This window comes from Saccopteryx bilineata, chromosome 4, assembly GCF_036850765.1.
Source record: "Saccopteryx bilineata isolate mSacBil1 chromosome 4, mSacBil1_pri_phased_curated, whole genome shotgun sequence".
In the NCBI taxonomy this organism is placed as follows: Eukaryota; Metazoa; Chordata; class Mammalia; order Chiroptera; family Emballonuridae; genus Saccopteryx; species Saccopteryx bilineata.
Genome location: NC_089493.1, coordinates 266377109 through 266392207, shown reverse-complemented (window position 1 = coordinate 266392207; position 15099 = coordinate 266377109). Strand labels below are relative to the sequence as shown.

The following is a 15099-nucleotide window of genomic DNA, read 5'->3' as shown; positions in this document are numbered from 1 at the left end:
ATGAAGAAAATATTTTTAGGACTTTTTTTATAAACACTATTTTGTCAACTGATGAAAGAGACACTTTAACATATAAAACTTTCCAGAGGCTGCCTGACCTGTGGTGGCGCAGTGGGATAAAGCGTCGACCTGGAACACTGAGGTTGCCGGTTCGAAACCTTGAGCTTGCCTGGTCAAGGCACATATGGGAGTTGATGCTTCCTGCTCCTCCCCTTTCTCTCTCTCTCTCTCCCCTCTCTCTAAAAAAACCAAACAAACAAACAAACAAAAAAACTTTCCAGAGGCAAGTGCCTGAGCTGATGGCACAGCTCCCAACTGTGTGGACCCGAGCTGCCCCATTCGATGCAGCTAACTGCTCAGAAGTGGGACCTGCGCTTGCGGCCGGTGTACTGAGTGTCAGGTCTGACTTTCCTGTGAAGAAATGCAGGGGCGGGAAGAACAGAAAAGTTTCAAAAGAGAGAACAACAAACCTCTGGGACCCCTTCAAAGGTAGGTGGGCCTTTAGTAGTGGCCACGATGTCCCTTTATCCCCAGCAGCCTCTCCCCAGCCCAAGCACTCACTTGCCCTGACGTCTGCGGCGCTCCTTCTTCTCCAGCACCCACTGCCGGCTCTTCCTCACCAGCCCGCGCCTTGCAATGCTATATGGGACCCTGTGCAGGAGACACAGCTGTGAGTTGATGGATGAAGCAGGCTGGCTGGCACCAAAATTAATCCAGGCAGAGAAAAACAGTGAGCTTCCTTTGAGTTAGGTAGCCTCAGATGCCCCTTCTACAATGTAAGTCCACTTCTGGACAACCCCCCCATCCTGGTAACATCAGCGGGGTCAAAGCAGTTTATTTAGTAGGACAGGAGGTGCAAACCCCCACTCTCTCACAGGCATCTTTGTGGTAGGCGGGCAGGCAGCGGACAAGACTACTTTTGGGGCAACCTAGGCCAGGATTGGCTCACAAGAGCAGAGCAGTTATCTACACAAAGCTAGAGGCCCAATGCCCACTGCTGCCACTTCAGGCCCTAGTCTGGCTGTGAGGTCAGCATACACCATCAAGTACGGGCTCCCTAAAACAAATATTTGAGGTAGGAAAACAGGACTGCCCAGCTCATGGCAGCCCCGACAATGATCCTCAAAGGTTGATCTTGGCCTCGAGCCCTGGCTGAGGAGAAAAGAAACCCCTACAGCCCCATGGAAGAGAGGCCCTGAGAACAGGGAATGCCTGGACTTTTCAACCACTTCCCTACCTGGCAGCTGGATCAGTTTCCGGCATAACTCACACCAAGCAGGGATGCTCGCCATTTGAGTGACCACCATTTCCTGAGCACCTGCATGTACAGCCATGGATGTTCTACAAGGGTTACCAAGCAGCCTTGCCCTGGAAGAGTCCAGGGCTGTGCTGTGGCAGAGCTCATCCACACAGGCAAAGCAAGTGCAGAGAGGCCAGGAGCTAACTGAGCGAGTGACAGGAAAGGAGAAGCACAGGGTCTGGGACAAGAGGGCCATGGAGATAAACTGGTACTTTTACAGGCAGGCGGTGGGGACAGCACTCCAGACAAGAAGCAATACATGAAAATTGGACACAGAATAGAATAAAGGGGAAGGTTAGGGAACAGACAAGTGCTGTGTGCCTGAGGTCATGGGAATAAGAAGGGTCTGTGGAAGATTAATTCACCACCTCCTACACAAGCTTCCTCGTTAGAGGACCAGTGGAAGCCGGACTGCATGACAGATCCTTTCTGTTACTACTTCTCCTCTATTCTAACCTAACAAAACTCAGAATCACATTAAAAATAGTCAATCACTGCCTGACCAGGCGGTGGCGCAGTGGATAGAGCGTCGGACTAGGATGCAGAGGACCCAGGTTCGAGACTCCAAGGTCACCAGCTTGAGCGCGGGCTCATCTGGTTTGAGCAAAAATCCCACCAGCTTGAACCCAAGGTTGCTGGCTCCAGCAAGGGGTTACTCGGTCTGCTGAAGGCCCGCAGTCAAGGCACATATGAGAAAGCAATCAATGAACAACTAAGGTGTTGCAACACGCAATGAAAAACTAATGATTGATGCTTCTCATCTCTCTCCGTTCCTGTCTGTCTGTCCCTGTCTATCCCTCTCTCTGACTCACTCTCTGTCTCTGTAAAAAAAAAGTCAATCACTTGGCTAGCCCAGTCCATAGAGGTGTGTACACCACCAGCAAGGAGCATGCCTTCCCTTCAGTAAGCTGTGGAAAATTGGTGACATTTTAAACCAAAGGAATGACAACATGATCTAGATATTAGTGTGTAGAGAGTCAGTGGTTCATAAAAGACATGTAAAAGGGCCCACAACTATGATGCAAGACTGTGACATGCCAGGTACAAAGCAAGAGACAGCTGCAAACTGGGGTCTGGAGATGAAGGATTAATCCCCGTGTGTCTCTAAGGAAGGGCGAGCTGTGGGGCTCAATGAACAGGGGCAAGAAGTGAGCCACAGGAGCAGCAATGGTCAAGAGTCATCAGGGGAGGTATCAGTAGCCGGGGAACATGGTGACTGGCCCAGACAAGGTGGGCAACAGTGGCAAAGGTTCAGCGGTTAGACTGAACCTTTAAAGAGCGGTTTAGGAGTGGTAAGGTGGAGGCCAGATGGCAAGGATTAAAAAATGCACAGGTGAAATTTGTAAGTGGCCAAAATGGGATTAGAGTGATAGTAATGGGAAAAGCCTGATAATCATTCCAACAGGCCAACAGTCTCTTTCTTTCCTTCCTCTCCCCAACTCTGAGTTTGGAAGAGTAAGAGCCTACAGAACGGGGGTGGGGGTGGGGATGGGGTCTGTGCCAAGCACTACCAAGTCCTGTAAAAACATGCTCTCTACCCTCAACACACTGCCCAAGTGGGTGGCGACACTCCCCCTTTTAAAATAGAGAAATGGATGCTCAGATCACAGTTAGGACATGTCATCTGTGGACACCGGTGTGAGGGTAAGAGACCAGAGGGATCCCAAGATGGATGGAGGGGGTTAAACAACTTGTTCTTCCTTTGTGAACTAGACGGGACCACTCACTGGGAGCAGGTGATGGGTGCCTCAGAGCAGAAAACATCTAGAAGAACCCCAAAGTCCCCATGGCGAATAGGTTGAGGAAGCTAAGAGAGATGACTACTGAAGGACAAGGGATCAGACCACATAAATCTGTGGTGGACACAAGGAACACAATAGTGGTTTTCACTAACAGTGGGCCTTCCAAACTCAATTTAATTCTCTGTCCATTTTTTCCCTTAAATGTCTTCAAAGTCTTAACACCTTCCATTCATATCAATCAGAACTAGGAAATAACTTCTTCACTATCTTATAGTTAATTATTCATTGAACAAATATTGAATGCCTTTTATTAACAAGATACTCTTGCTATCAGGGATATAATACCAGTACCCACAAAGTTTTTATTCTAGCTGGGGATACAAATAACCATGTAAACAAAAGTAGGATTTAGAGCAGTTAAAGGTGTTAAGAAAAATAAAGGTAAGGAGAACTCAACTGAAGACAATGAATAGAAAAATAGCGGATAATATTTTTTAACAAAGAAAAAGGATCAGTCTTGCTGCCACGCAGAAAATAAATGGAAAGAAGCAAAGACAAAGCAGGGAGACAAGTGAGGCAGGTTTCAGTAATCCAGGCAAGACTGGTGGTGACTTGGACCAGGTGGGAGTGGGGGAAAAGAGCTGGAACTGGGATATACACTGAGGGAAGGGATGCAGGACTTGATGAAAGACTGACTGGATATGAGATGTAAGAAAGACAGGAATGACTGAGAATGGTAAAGAATGGAGGAAGGAGATTTAGGGGTGAATACCAAGAACTGTTTTGTTCGAGACATCTGTGGGAAGTTCAGGTATGTATACTCAGAAAGTGGGCTGGAAATCAAAGGTGAGATTGAGGCCAAGGATATAAATCTGAGTTATGAACCTGCTGTTAGTGTTTAAGGCAATTCAGAGAGAGAAGGGGTCCAGGTTGGGCCTGAATGCTCCAGAGGGGCTAGCACAGTGGACAGAGAAGAACAACCAGTAAGGTTAAGAGAAAACCAGGACAGTGAGTGGGAGGCCAAGTGAGAAAAGTGTTAAGTGCGTGATGGGCTGTGTCAGCTCCTACTGAGCATGGAAGTTAAGATAAGGACAAAGTAGGGAAAAAGACTGAGAAGTGACCACATATTTGGCAAGACAGGTTGGTGGTGGCCTTGACAGGAGTAATTAGTGAGGAGACAGAAGCATGAGCCAGAGAAGTGGACTGAGAGAATGGCAGGGTAGGAAGCAAGAAGGGGCAAGTAGGAGGAGTTTAGTTATATAAAATAAAGGGAAGCAAATAAATAGGGTGGTAACTTAAGAGTTGTTAAGGGGTAAAGGGAGGATCTCTGGGAAGACATGAGAAACTGCAGCATGTTTGTGAGCTGATGGGAATGGCCTAGGAGAGTAAAGGTAAGGATGCAAAAGACAGGAGATCCACAGAGCCAAGAGGGGATGGGTCCAGAATGTTGGCGGAGGCAGCCTAGGGGAAGGACGGGACAGCCTGCCAGGCGTGGTGAGAGGTAACACAGACAGTAAAGCTGCAAGGATGCCCACAGCAGGCACAGGCCCAAGGGGTTCCCTGGTTCTGTTACCACCTTGATATCCTTGCCACATCTGAGCTTGGGACCTGGTGCACGCATAGAGAAATGCTCTTGCCACCTTCTGCCATGTCTAATAAATCTAGTGGCAGTAACTCCCTGAACCTTAAGCAGGTTCACCTACAGTTCACTTTACCTCTCTTTTGTGAATGTGGATTCCCTGGGCTCCTCTTCATCCTCAATTTCGTTCAGGCCCTGTAGGAACCAAATTGCTTAGATCACCCTGGCGCTCTCTTAACCCATCTGCCCTACCCCAGCCTGGGCACTCACCAGGCGTAAGCCCTCCCAACATGTACTAGGCCCAGCCTCACAAAAGGGAACCCAAAAGACATGGGCCTGAAAACTCAGGCTCCCTCACCTCTGGCAGGAAGGTCGATGGTCCAGAAAACAAACAGAGGTAGAACCTGAAACAAGAAAAGTACAAGGACTTTTTCAAAAAGCCTTGTAGGACAAGACAAGTCCTCACCTTCCCTTCCATAAACAGGTCAGGGGCCTCCTGCCTGTGCCTCAGGGACCCAACCCAGCACTACTCTGATTCCACCACCAACCTCTATCCAGCAGCACGGGCACCAGTGGCCCCAGCACTCACTTCTTTGCTTTGGCACTGTTGGGATAGTCCACCACCACTCCACCAGTGAAGCCAGCCTTGATAGCCTGGGTTGTAATCAGCTCCAACTGAGGACAGAACATCGGTGAGTCACAAAGAGAAGCTGAGGGAGCACATGCTTTTCCCCTCTCCCCTTAAGCCAATCGGGTTCCACTATGGACTTTGCCTGGGAAAACTAAAGGTCATCTTTTTTTTTTTTTTTTTTTTTTTTTTTTTTTAAAAAGACTTTATTTATTCATTATAGAGAGGAGAGAGAGAGAGAGAGAAGGGGGGGGAGGAGCAGAAAGCATCAACTCCCATATGTGCCTTGACCAGGCAAGCCCAGGGTTTTGAACCAGCAACCTCAGCGTTTCCAGGTTGACCCTTTATCCACTGCACCACCACAGGTCAGGCTCATCTTTTTTTTTTTTAAATAAAGATTTTATTTATTGCCTGATCAGGTGGTAGTGCAGTGGATAAAGTGTTGGCCTGGGAAACAGAGGACCCAGGAACAAAACCCCGAGGTCACCAGCTTGAGCACAGGGTCACCGGTTTAAGCATGGGATCATAGATGTGATCCCATGGTCGCTGGCTTGAGCAAGGAGGCACTTGCTCTGCTGGAGCACACACACACACACACACACACCCCCCCCCGGTCAAGGCACACATGAGAATGAGAAAGCAATCAATGAACAACTAAGGCGCCATAACGAAGAATTGATGCTTCTCATCTCTCTCCTTTCCTGTCTGTCCTTTTCTATCCTTCGCTTTCTCAAAATAATTTTTTTTTTTTTATTTATTTTTAGAGAGCGTGGAGAGAGGGAGGGAGAAGTATCAACTCATAATTGCTTCACTTTAGTTGTTCATTGATTGCTTTTAATATGTGCCTGTACCGAGCAAGCCCAGGGTTTCGAACCAGCGACCTCAGCATTCTAGGTCAACACTAGATCTACTGCACCACCACAGGTCAGACAAAAGGTCTTCATTAGACTGTTCCCAATTCTGAGTTCCCAAAAGCCACACAGAGGAAGTGCAGGCTAGAACCAGCCATGGCATACACTTCTCTCAAGGGAATTACAGTACAATTCTTACTTTCTAGCCCAGGGACCCATCGACCCATTCAAATCTCAGGAAATTAACAGCCAACAAGAGGACGATAAAGACCACTCTTTTCCCACCAACCAGCCTAAGGTTCTTCTGTCACTCCTCAATGACAGGAAGGTGAGTGAGGAACAGGGCAAGGGCAGTTTACCTGTTCTGGACCCTCCCTCCTTCCCTGCACCTCTAGAAGCCAAGAGGCTCACCTGCTCCGAGTTCTCAGGGTACAGCTGCAGAACAGCTCGGGCTCCACGGACCTACAAGAAACAGAAACATTCACTATCTTACAAACCTCCTATGGCGTCAGAACCCAGACACTCCTCCCTTCCTTATTCACTGACATTTGAGTTCCCATTATGTGCAAGGCATTGTTTTTAGGGCTGGGCATACAGCCATGAACAAAAGGGCCTCTGAACTTTTGGAGTTCACATTTTAGCAGAGGGGGCAGCTAATTTACAGTAGAGATTAAGAGCCAAAAAGAAAAGTAAATTAGGACAAAAGGATGGTAAGTGACAAAAAAACTTAAGTTTATTTTTGGTTCAAGGAAGGCCTCTCCTGGAGAAACACTCAAGCAAAGCCCTGTATAGTGGGAAGCTGGTCATTCAAAGACATGAGAAAGAGCATCTCAGCAGAGAGGCAAACACAAAGGCCCTCAGAACTTCAGGATTAACATTAGTGCATGAACAGGAGAGAAACCATGGAATGCAAAAGACCAGGCAGCCATCTGCAGAAACAACCCATCCTAGGTGAGGTGGAGGAGACTAAGGAGACCAAGAAACACCTGAATCCTTCAAAAAAGTAAAAGAACTCATTTTTAGGACTTGGAATCTCAAACTATCATCTAATCCAGGCATCCCCAAACTACAGCCCGCGGGCCGCATGTGGCCCCCTGAAACCATTTATACAGCTCCCGCCGCACTTCCGGAAAGAGGCACCTCTTTTACTAGTGGTCAGTGAGAGGAGCACTGTATGTGGCGGCCCCCTAATGGTCTGAGGGACAGTGAACTGGCCCCCTGTGTAAAAAGTTTGGGGACCCCTGAAATCCAAGTCTCCAGCTGAGCATCAGCAGTGGGAGGAGGAAGGGGTAGGAGTCAGAGGATGTGGATGCTCTGGAGGTATGCTCTGTGTATCCTGGACATGATGTCCCTGTCCTCACTCTGGAGTCTATGTCCCCAAACCAACTACTGATTAAAATTCAGCACATGGACACAGGAATGGTAATCAGTCACAGATTTTGACATCAGCATCTTTTGCATTTCATTAAGGAGTGCCAGCCCACTTAACTTTCTGTTTAGGCTGAGGTTCACAATAGGTTCTGCCACCCTAAGCAGTCCCACCCAAACAGCCCTGCCATGGGACCCCTTAACTTCATCACTCTACCTGCAGGGCAAGGAAGGGATAGGCAGCCAGCTCACATGGGGAGATCTTATACTCACCAGCACAGAATAAAGAGAAGAAAAAAAGCGGTACAGGCGTTTGGCAGGGATGTCAGACTTCTTGTTAGCGTTACAAAGCCACTGCACAGCAGAAATGCTAAAAAAAAAAAAAAAAAAAAAAGAAAGAAAAAGAAATATACGAGAAGGGCCTGACAAGTCCATGGTGCAGTGGATAGAGCGTCTGGGATGCAGAAGGACCCAGGTTCGAAACCCCGAGGTCACCAGCTTGAGCACGGGCTCATCTGGCTTGAGCAAAAAAAAGCTCACCAACTTGGACCCAAGGTCACTGGTTCGAGCAAGGAGTTACTCGGTCTCTGAAGGCCACGGTCAAGGCACATATGAGAAAGCAATCAATGAACAACTAAGGAGTCCCAATGAAAAATGAATGATTGATGCTTCTCATCTCTGTCCATTCCTGTCTGTCTGTCCCTATCTATCCCTCTCTCTGACTCTCTCTCTGTTCCTGTAAAAAAAAAGAACGAGAAGGGACCTAGTCAGGAAAGTGACCAGCACACATGGCTCACCCCTGCCTCTTCCAGACTCATACACCACACATCATTGATGTCCAGGTAAAACCCTCCTGCCCACTCCCTTTCTTGGCATGTGCAGGTCAACTCTAGGTCACTATTCTACAACACTGGACCTAACAGGGTATACGGAAGATCAGCATTAACCTCCTTGCAGTCAGTTCAAAGAAATATTTTCTCAACATTTTTCTACGTGCATCTCAAGTTCAAAATTATTCACCATATCAAGGCTCTTACCACCTCCCCCTTTACATTCTCTTGCTCTAAGTCACAGGAAACATGTTTTATAGTACTTACAAAGCCATTCACAGTCTATTCCAAAATCAGTTCCTTCAACTATACCTGTTGTCTCAATAATCCTCAGATTTAAAATTTTAAGCAGCTACTATGTCCTTTTTGGCATTCCCTTCCTCAGTGCTATGAACACCCACCCAACCACAGAACCCCAAACCCTGATTTGTCCCACTGCCTCTCCAAGCTTTTACTTTCCCCCACCCCTCTCCTAGGTTAGCACTTATCATGTCTACTGTTGCAACAACCCATCTCTCCTGTCTTCTTCTCCTATATTAATTTTCCTAAAACACAGATCTGAGCCTGACTGGACGCGGAGGTCCCAGATTTGAAACCCCAATGTCACAGCCTTGAGAGCAGGCTCATCAACATGATCACAAGGTCACTAACTTGGCTGGAGCCCCTTGCCCCCCCACCCTGGTCAGGAGAAGCAATTAGTTAACAACTAAAGCGACGCAACTACAAGTTCATGCTTCTCATCTCTCTCCCTCCCCTCGCCTCTTAAAAAAAAACCACACAGGCCTAACCTGTGGTGGCGCAGTGGGATAAAGCATCGACCTGGAAGTGCTGAGGTTGCCGGTTCGAAACCCTGGGCTTGCCTGGTCAAGGCACATATGGGAGTTGATGCTTCCAGCTCCTCCCCCCCTTCTCTCTCTGTCTCTCCCTCTCCTCTCTAAAATGAATAAATAAATTTCAAAATTAAAAAAAACACACACATATACACACAGAGATCTGATATTGTCACTCCCTACAATCTCAATTTCTATGACATCTCTCCTTTCCCCACCCACTTTTGTACCTATGCTCACACTATTCCTTTACTTAGAAACCCTCTCCTTAACTATCCAAATTCCTCCCAGCTTCAAGGGCCCAGCCTCTCATTTTTCAACTTTCCTGTGCTCTCTTGCTTCCTTCACACCTCTGGTGGTCCCATGATTCCCTAGTGTACACCACACACTCAGCTTATGTTTAACCTGATCTTTGTTAATTAATTAACCATGATGAATTTTTTCTTTTAAGAAAGTGAGAGGTGGGGAAACAGAGAGACAGACTCCCACATGTGCCCCAACCAGGATCCACCTGGCAAGCCCACTAAGTGGCAATGCTCTGCCCATCTGGGGCTGTTGCAACTGAGCTATTTTAGCACCTGAGACAAGGCCATGGTGCCATCCTCAGCACCTGGAGCCAACTTGTTTAAATGAACCATGGCTGTGGGAGAGGGAGGGAAAGAGAGAGGAGGAAGGGAAGGAGGAGGGGTGAAAAAGCAGAGGTGCTTCTCCTGTGTGCCCTAACTGGGAATTGAACCCAGGACTTGCATGTGCCAGGCCAACGCTCTACCATTGAGCCAATTGACCAGGGACATGAAGAGTTTTAAAAACAGGCACTATATTTTATTTCCAAACTCCAGAGCACCCTGTACAATGTCTTACATATAGTAAATATTACAAAAAGGAAAGTATGGTATACCATCTCGCCTCTTAAAAACACACTAGAAATGGGCCCTGGCTGTTTGGCTCAGTGGTAGAGTGTGGAAGTTCCGGGTTCAATTCTCAGTCAGGGCACACAGGAGAAGCATCTCTTGCTTCTCTCTCTCCTCTCCTCCCCTCCCACAGCCATGGCTCAATTAGAGCGAGTTGGCCCTGGGAACTGAGGATGGCTCCATAGCTTCTGCCTCAGGCACTAAAAAATGGCTCCAGTTGCGACAGAGTAAGGGCCCCAGATGAGCAGAGCATCGCCCTCTATTGGGCTTGCCAGGTGGATCGCAGTGGGGTGCATGTGGGAGTCAGTCTCTGCCTCCCCTCCTCTCACTAAATTAAAAAAAACAACTAAAGCCTGACCAGGCGGTGGCGCAGTGGATAAAGCGTCGGACTGGGATGCAGAGGACCCAGGTTCAAGACACCGAGGTTGCCAGCTTGAGCGTGGGATCACCTGGTTTGAGCAAAGCTCACCAGCTTGGACCCAAGGCCACTGGCTTAAAGCAAGGGGTTACTTGGTCTGCTGAAGGCCCACGATCAAGGCACATATGAGAAAGCAATCAATGAACAACTAAGGTGTCACAACAAAAAACTGATAATTGATGCTTCTCATCTCTCTCCCTTCCTGTCTGTCTGTCCCTATCTATCCCTCTCTCTGACTCTCTCTCTGTCTCTGTAAAAAAAAAAAGAAGAAAAAAAAAAGAATCAAGTACTTACACTAATAAAAATAACAGAAACTAACCCAAATGTTAGAAAAAAAACTAGAAATGACTACTTATAATTAAATCATACAGATCATAACATTGGCGTTTGGTTTTCTACAACTTAGAACATCTCACCCAATCATTACTAAAAAGCAACAGCTATCCTTGAAATGTCTTTTTCCCCAATCTTGTTCCCAGATGTAAGCTTACCCTAGAAGGAAATCCAGTCTGACAAGGCAATGGTGCAGGGGATAGAGCATCAGATTGGGATGTGGAGGACCCAGGTTCAAGACCCCAAGCTCACCAGCTTGAGCGCGGGCTCATCTGGTTTGAGCAAAGCTCACTAGCTTGGACCCAAGGTCGCTGGCTTGAGCAAGAGGTTACTCGGTCTGCTGTAGCCCCACGGTCAAGGCACATATGAGAAAGCAATCAATGAACAACTAAGGAGACTAAAGGGCCACAAGGAAGAATTGATGCTTCTCATCTCTCTCCCTTCCTGCTTCCTGTCTGTCCTTATCTATCCCTCTCTCTGACTCTGTCTATGTTAAAAAAAAAAAAAAAAAAAAGGGAAATCCAAATTTTTACTCACCCAGATCCCTACTGCTCAACATTAGGATCACAGAAGGTCCCTCCCAGACAATGATTAAACTATGACTTCCTCTCCTATTCCCTACCTCCACTCCACCAACAAAACACTCTACCAAATACAGAACTTACATAGAAAACAAAGAACAACTTTATGTTTTCAACAGTAACTTCAATGGTCTAAGACCTATTAAAGTACCATGTACAGCCTGACCTGTGGTGGTGCAGTGGATAAAGCGTCAACTTGGAAATGCTGAGGTCGCCGGTTCGAAACCCTGGGCTTGCCTGGTCAAGGCACATATGGGAGTTGATGCTTTCCAGCTCCTCCCCACCTTCTCTCTCTGTCTCTCCTCTCTCTCTCTCTATCTCTCCCTCTCCTCTCTAAAAAAATTTAAAAAAAAATAGGCCCTGGCCGGTTGGCTCAGTGGTAGCGCGTCGGCCCGGTGTGCGGAAGTTGATTCCCGGCCAGGGCACACAGGAGAAGCGCCCATCTACTTCTTCACCCCTCCCCCTCTCCTTCCTCTCTGTCTCTCTCTTCCCCTCCCGCAGCCGAGACTCCATTGGAGCAAAGATGGCCCAGGCGCCCTGGCCGGTTGGCTCAGCGGTGGAGCGTCAGCCTGGAGTGCGGGAGACCCGGGTTCGATTCCGGCCAGGGCACATAGGGGAAGCGCCCATTTGCTTCTCCACCCCCCCCTTCCTCTCTGTCTCTCTCTTCCCCTCCCGCAGCCGAGGCTCCATTGGAGCAAGGATGGCCCGGGCGCTGGGGATGGCTCCTTGACCTCTGCCCCAGGCGCTAGAGTGGCTCTGGTCGCGGCAGGGCGATGCCCCGGAGGGGCAGAGCATTGCCCCCTGGTGGGCAGAGCTCCGCCCCTGGTGGGTGTGCCGGGTGGATCCCAGTCGGGCACATGCGGGAGTCTGTCTGTCTCTCCCCGTTTCCAGCTTCAGAAAAATGCAAAAAAGGGGAAAAAAATTAAAAAAAAAAAAAAAAAAGATGGCCCGGGCCCTGGGGATGGCTCCTTGGCCTCTGCCCCAGGCACTAGAGTGGCTCTGGTCCCGACGCCCCCTGGTGGGCAGAGGGTCGCCCCCTGGTGGGCGTGCCGGGTGGATCCCCGTCGGACACATACGGGAGTCTGTCTGACTGTCTCTCCCCGTTTCCAGCTTCAGAGAAATACCAATAAATAAAGTACCATGTACATGCTCAGAGCTTGACTGACGCTCAAGAAAGGATTCCTAAGCTGCTGAAGAAACTGGAGCAGTCTAGAACACTCTCCACTACAGAGTTCTTCAAGAAGGCAACAAGATGGCTCCTGAGGCCCACAAAATGGCTCCTTGTTGTTCAGAAGACCACCCCTGCCCTACTACACACTCAAAGTGGACAGAGCATCTATACCAGTGGTGGCTGAATCTGGCAGCACAAGATCACAGGAGTAGATAATTTTGAAATACAAAACACACACACACACACACACACACACACACAAACATACTTTTGGGCCTGACCTTATTAATCTAAAAAGCCCATGGAATATCTATTTTTAGGTATCCTATGGGACTCTGATGCAGGTATGGGAAGCACTGACCTGCAGGACTCAAAGCAAAACATGATGACTTTTACCTAATACAACCATCAAAGGAGCCTGGTTTGAAGGGGATGCCCTGACCCATGTCTCCCAAAAGCAGGTCTCCTTGTGTTTCTCGGTCCAAGGCCGCATCTATATCAGAGAAGAGTAATTGAGAGAAACAGTCAATGTGCATAGCTGCTCCATATTCATGAGGGTAGTCCACCCCAGTGCTAAACAGAACATACTTACCGAGCATGTCAGGGCTGATGTCGATGCCCACCCAATAGTGCCCCTCATCCGTGAGATAATCTCCACTCAGCCCAGTCCCACAACTGGAAGATACAACATCGTAAGAAACATAGATGCCCCACAATCTGGACAATGTGACTGGGTCCCAGGATCTCACCCAATATCCAACAGGTAACAGGGCTTTTCCTCAGGCAGATCAAGGAGCTCCAACGCTCGCCCAGCCATCTTAGTCTGAACATCAATTATCCTAGAGCTAGGAAGGCAGAAAAACAAGTGAGTAGTCAAGTTCTGGGCTAAAACTGCACCCTGACCAAAAAAAAGCGAAAAAATGAGAAAAAAGAATAGGTACTCATCTTTGGTCAACAGACTCAACAGCAATTATTTAAAAGTGACCCCCAAATGTCCATATAACACAGTGACATGTTATTTTGTTGTGACGTAAATTATAACCGTACCTGATGCAATGTTAATAATCACTTAACTGATGACCAACCATTGGGTATTTTCAAATCTATCACGCTTTGATGCTGTATTACTTAAGAACATGTTTTCTGGAAGAATTACACACCATAGTTACTCTCAGATATGAGGATCAACAATGCACAACAAAAATCTAGCAGGACCCATGAGAAATATAATGCCACAGCTAAGATGAAATTAAATATGCAAAATTAACTGGAATAGTTAACCAAATCCAATGCATCTAAAAATATATTTTACTTAACCCAGTATTTTACTGAACCCAATATGTTCAAGTTATTTTAATACATAATCAACACAAAAAGTGATGAATGAAATACTTCATTTTTTTCATTCTAAGTAATCCAGATTAGACACGTTTCAAAAGGTGATTGATGAATAGCTATAGAAACAGCTACTGGCCCTGGCTGGTTGGCTCAGTGGTAGAGCATCGGCCTGGCGTGCAGAAGTCCCGGGTTCGATTCCCGGCCAGGGCACACAGGAGAAGCGCCCATCTGCTTCCCCACCCCTCCCCCTCTCCTTCCTCTCTGTCTCTCTCTTCCCCTCCCGCAGCCCAGGCTCCATTGGAGCAAAGATGGCCGGGGCGCTGGGGATGGCTCCTTGGCCTCTGCCCCAGGCGCTAGAGTGGCTCTGGTTGCAACAGAGCGACGCCCCCTGGTGGGCAGAGCGTCGCCCCCTGGTGGACTTGCCGAGTGGATCCCGGTTGGGCGCATGCGGGAGTCTGTCTGTCTCTCCCTGTTTCTAGCTTTAGAAAAATACCAAAAAAAAAAAAAAGAAGAAAAGAAAGACACACCTACCCTCTATGAACTTCAGATACTACAGCAACAGCTGCCAAGAGGACTTAGTGAGGAACACAAATAGGGGCACACAATACACGTTCTACAAATAGTTTCCTTTCCCCCAACAGCACTAACCCCTTGGACGTATCCACCGCCTCCTGCCTATTTTACCACATGCTTAAAACAAGCTGTCACAACAACGTCTTCAAAGAAAAGTATGGTCACTCCCGTATTAACGCCATACTGAGGCCCAGATGGTCCAGAGATTTAACTAAAGTTGACTTTGCCAGTATAAAAAATGGGATCGACCCTGGTCCCTTCCTCCTATCCCCCCCCCCAATTCTGTGTGCTTTCCAAGCAATGCCCCAGATCAGGGCAACTTGCCGGTTCCCGACCCCCGACGCCATCCAAATAACCAGCTCCACCTCCCTTACTTGCGCATGTATTTCCGGGCTTCATTCTTGTTGTAAAACTGCGAGAAAGAGAAACAGAGGGTAAGGGGGAAAATCAAGATGCGGAGGGCCTATATGACGAAGGGGTGCCGCAGGACCACAGCACTTACCAGTTCTGGAGGTCCGCTGTGCTCCGGTCTGCGTCGGTTACACGCCATAACGTCGCCTCACCTGGACTAATGTTGCCGGCGTCTCCCGGAGTCCGGCATTTATAGCATCGGTGCCGCGCCCGCCTGGTATACGCATGCTCCATT

At 48.0% G+C, this 15099-nt stretch overlaps 1 protein-coding gene and 1 non-coding gene across 2 annotated transcripts; both read right to left on the bottom strand.

Moving 5' to 3' along the window:
• Window positions 1-82: 82 nt before the first annotated feature.
• Window positions 83-15090, bottom strand: BUD23 (BUD23 rRNA methyltransferase and ribosome maturation factor). The gene is made up of 12 exons (XM_066274543.1): window positions 14956-15090; window positions 14828-14865; window positions 13292-13387; window positions 13135-13217; window positions 12939-13035; window positions 7742-7838; window positions 6512-6562; window positions 5211-5296; window positions 4980-5025; window positions 4758-4816; window positions 562-651; window positions 83-411 (listed from the first exon to the last, which is right to left on the bottom strand). Exons 1-12 carry the CDS (start codon window positions 15001-15003, stop codon window positions 357-359), a joined length of 846 nt encoding a protein of 281 aa, XP_066130640.1. The 5' UTR covers window positions 15004-15090; the 3' UTR covers window positions 83-356.
• LOC136336710 (small Cajal body-specific RNA 20) lies at window positions 1065-1195 on the bottom strand. Its single transcript, XR_010731537.1, has one exon. It is a non-coding gene; the product is annotated as a small Cajal body-specific RNA 20 (non-coding RNA).
• Window positions 15091-15099: the final 9 nt, after the last annotated feature.

Excerpts from the sequence above, each read along its gene's own strand:
- BUD23 (XM_066274543.1), bottom strand. The coding sequence starts at position 15,003 with ATGGCGTGTAACCGACGCAGACCGGAGCACAGCGGACCTCCAGAACTG. Across the intron at positions 13,218-13,291 it reads TGTTACCTGTTGGATATTGG|TTGTGGGACTGGGCTGAGTG; the intron begins GTGAGATCCTGG and ends TGTATCTTCCAG. Across the intron at positions 4,817-4,979 it reads CATCGACCTTCCTGCCAGAG|GGCCTGAACGAAATTGAGGA; the intron begins GTGAGGGAGCCT and ends TGGTTCCTACAG.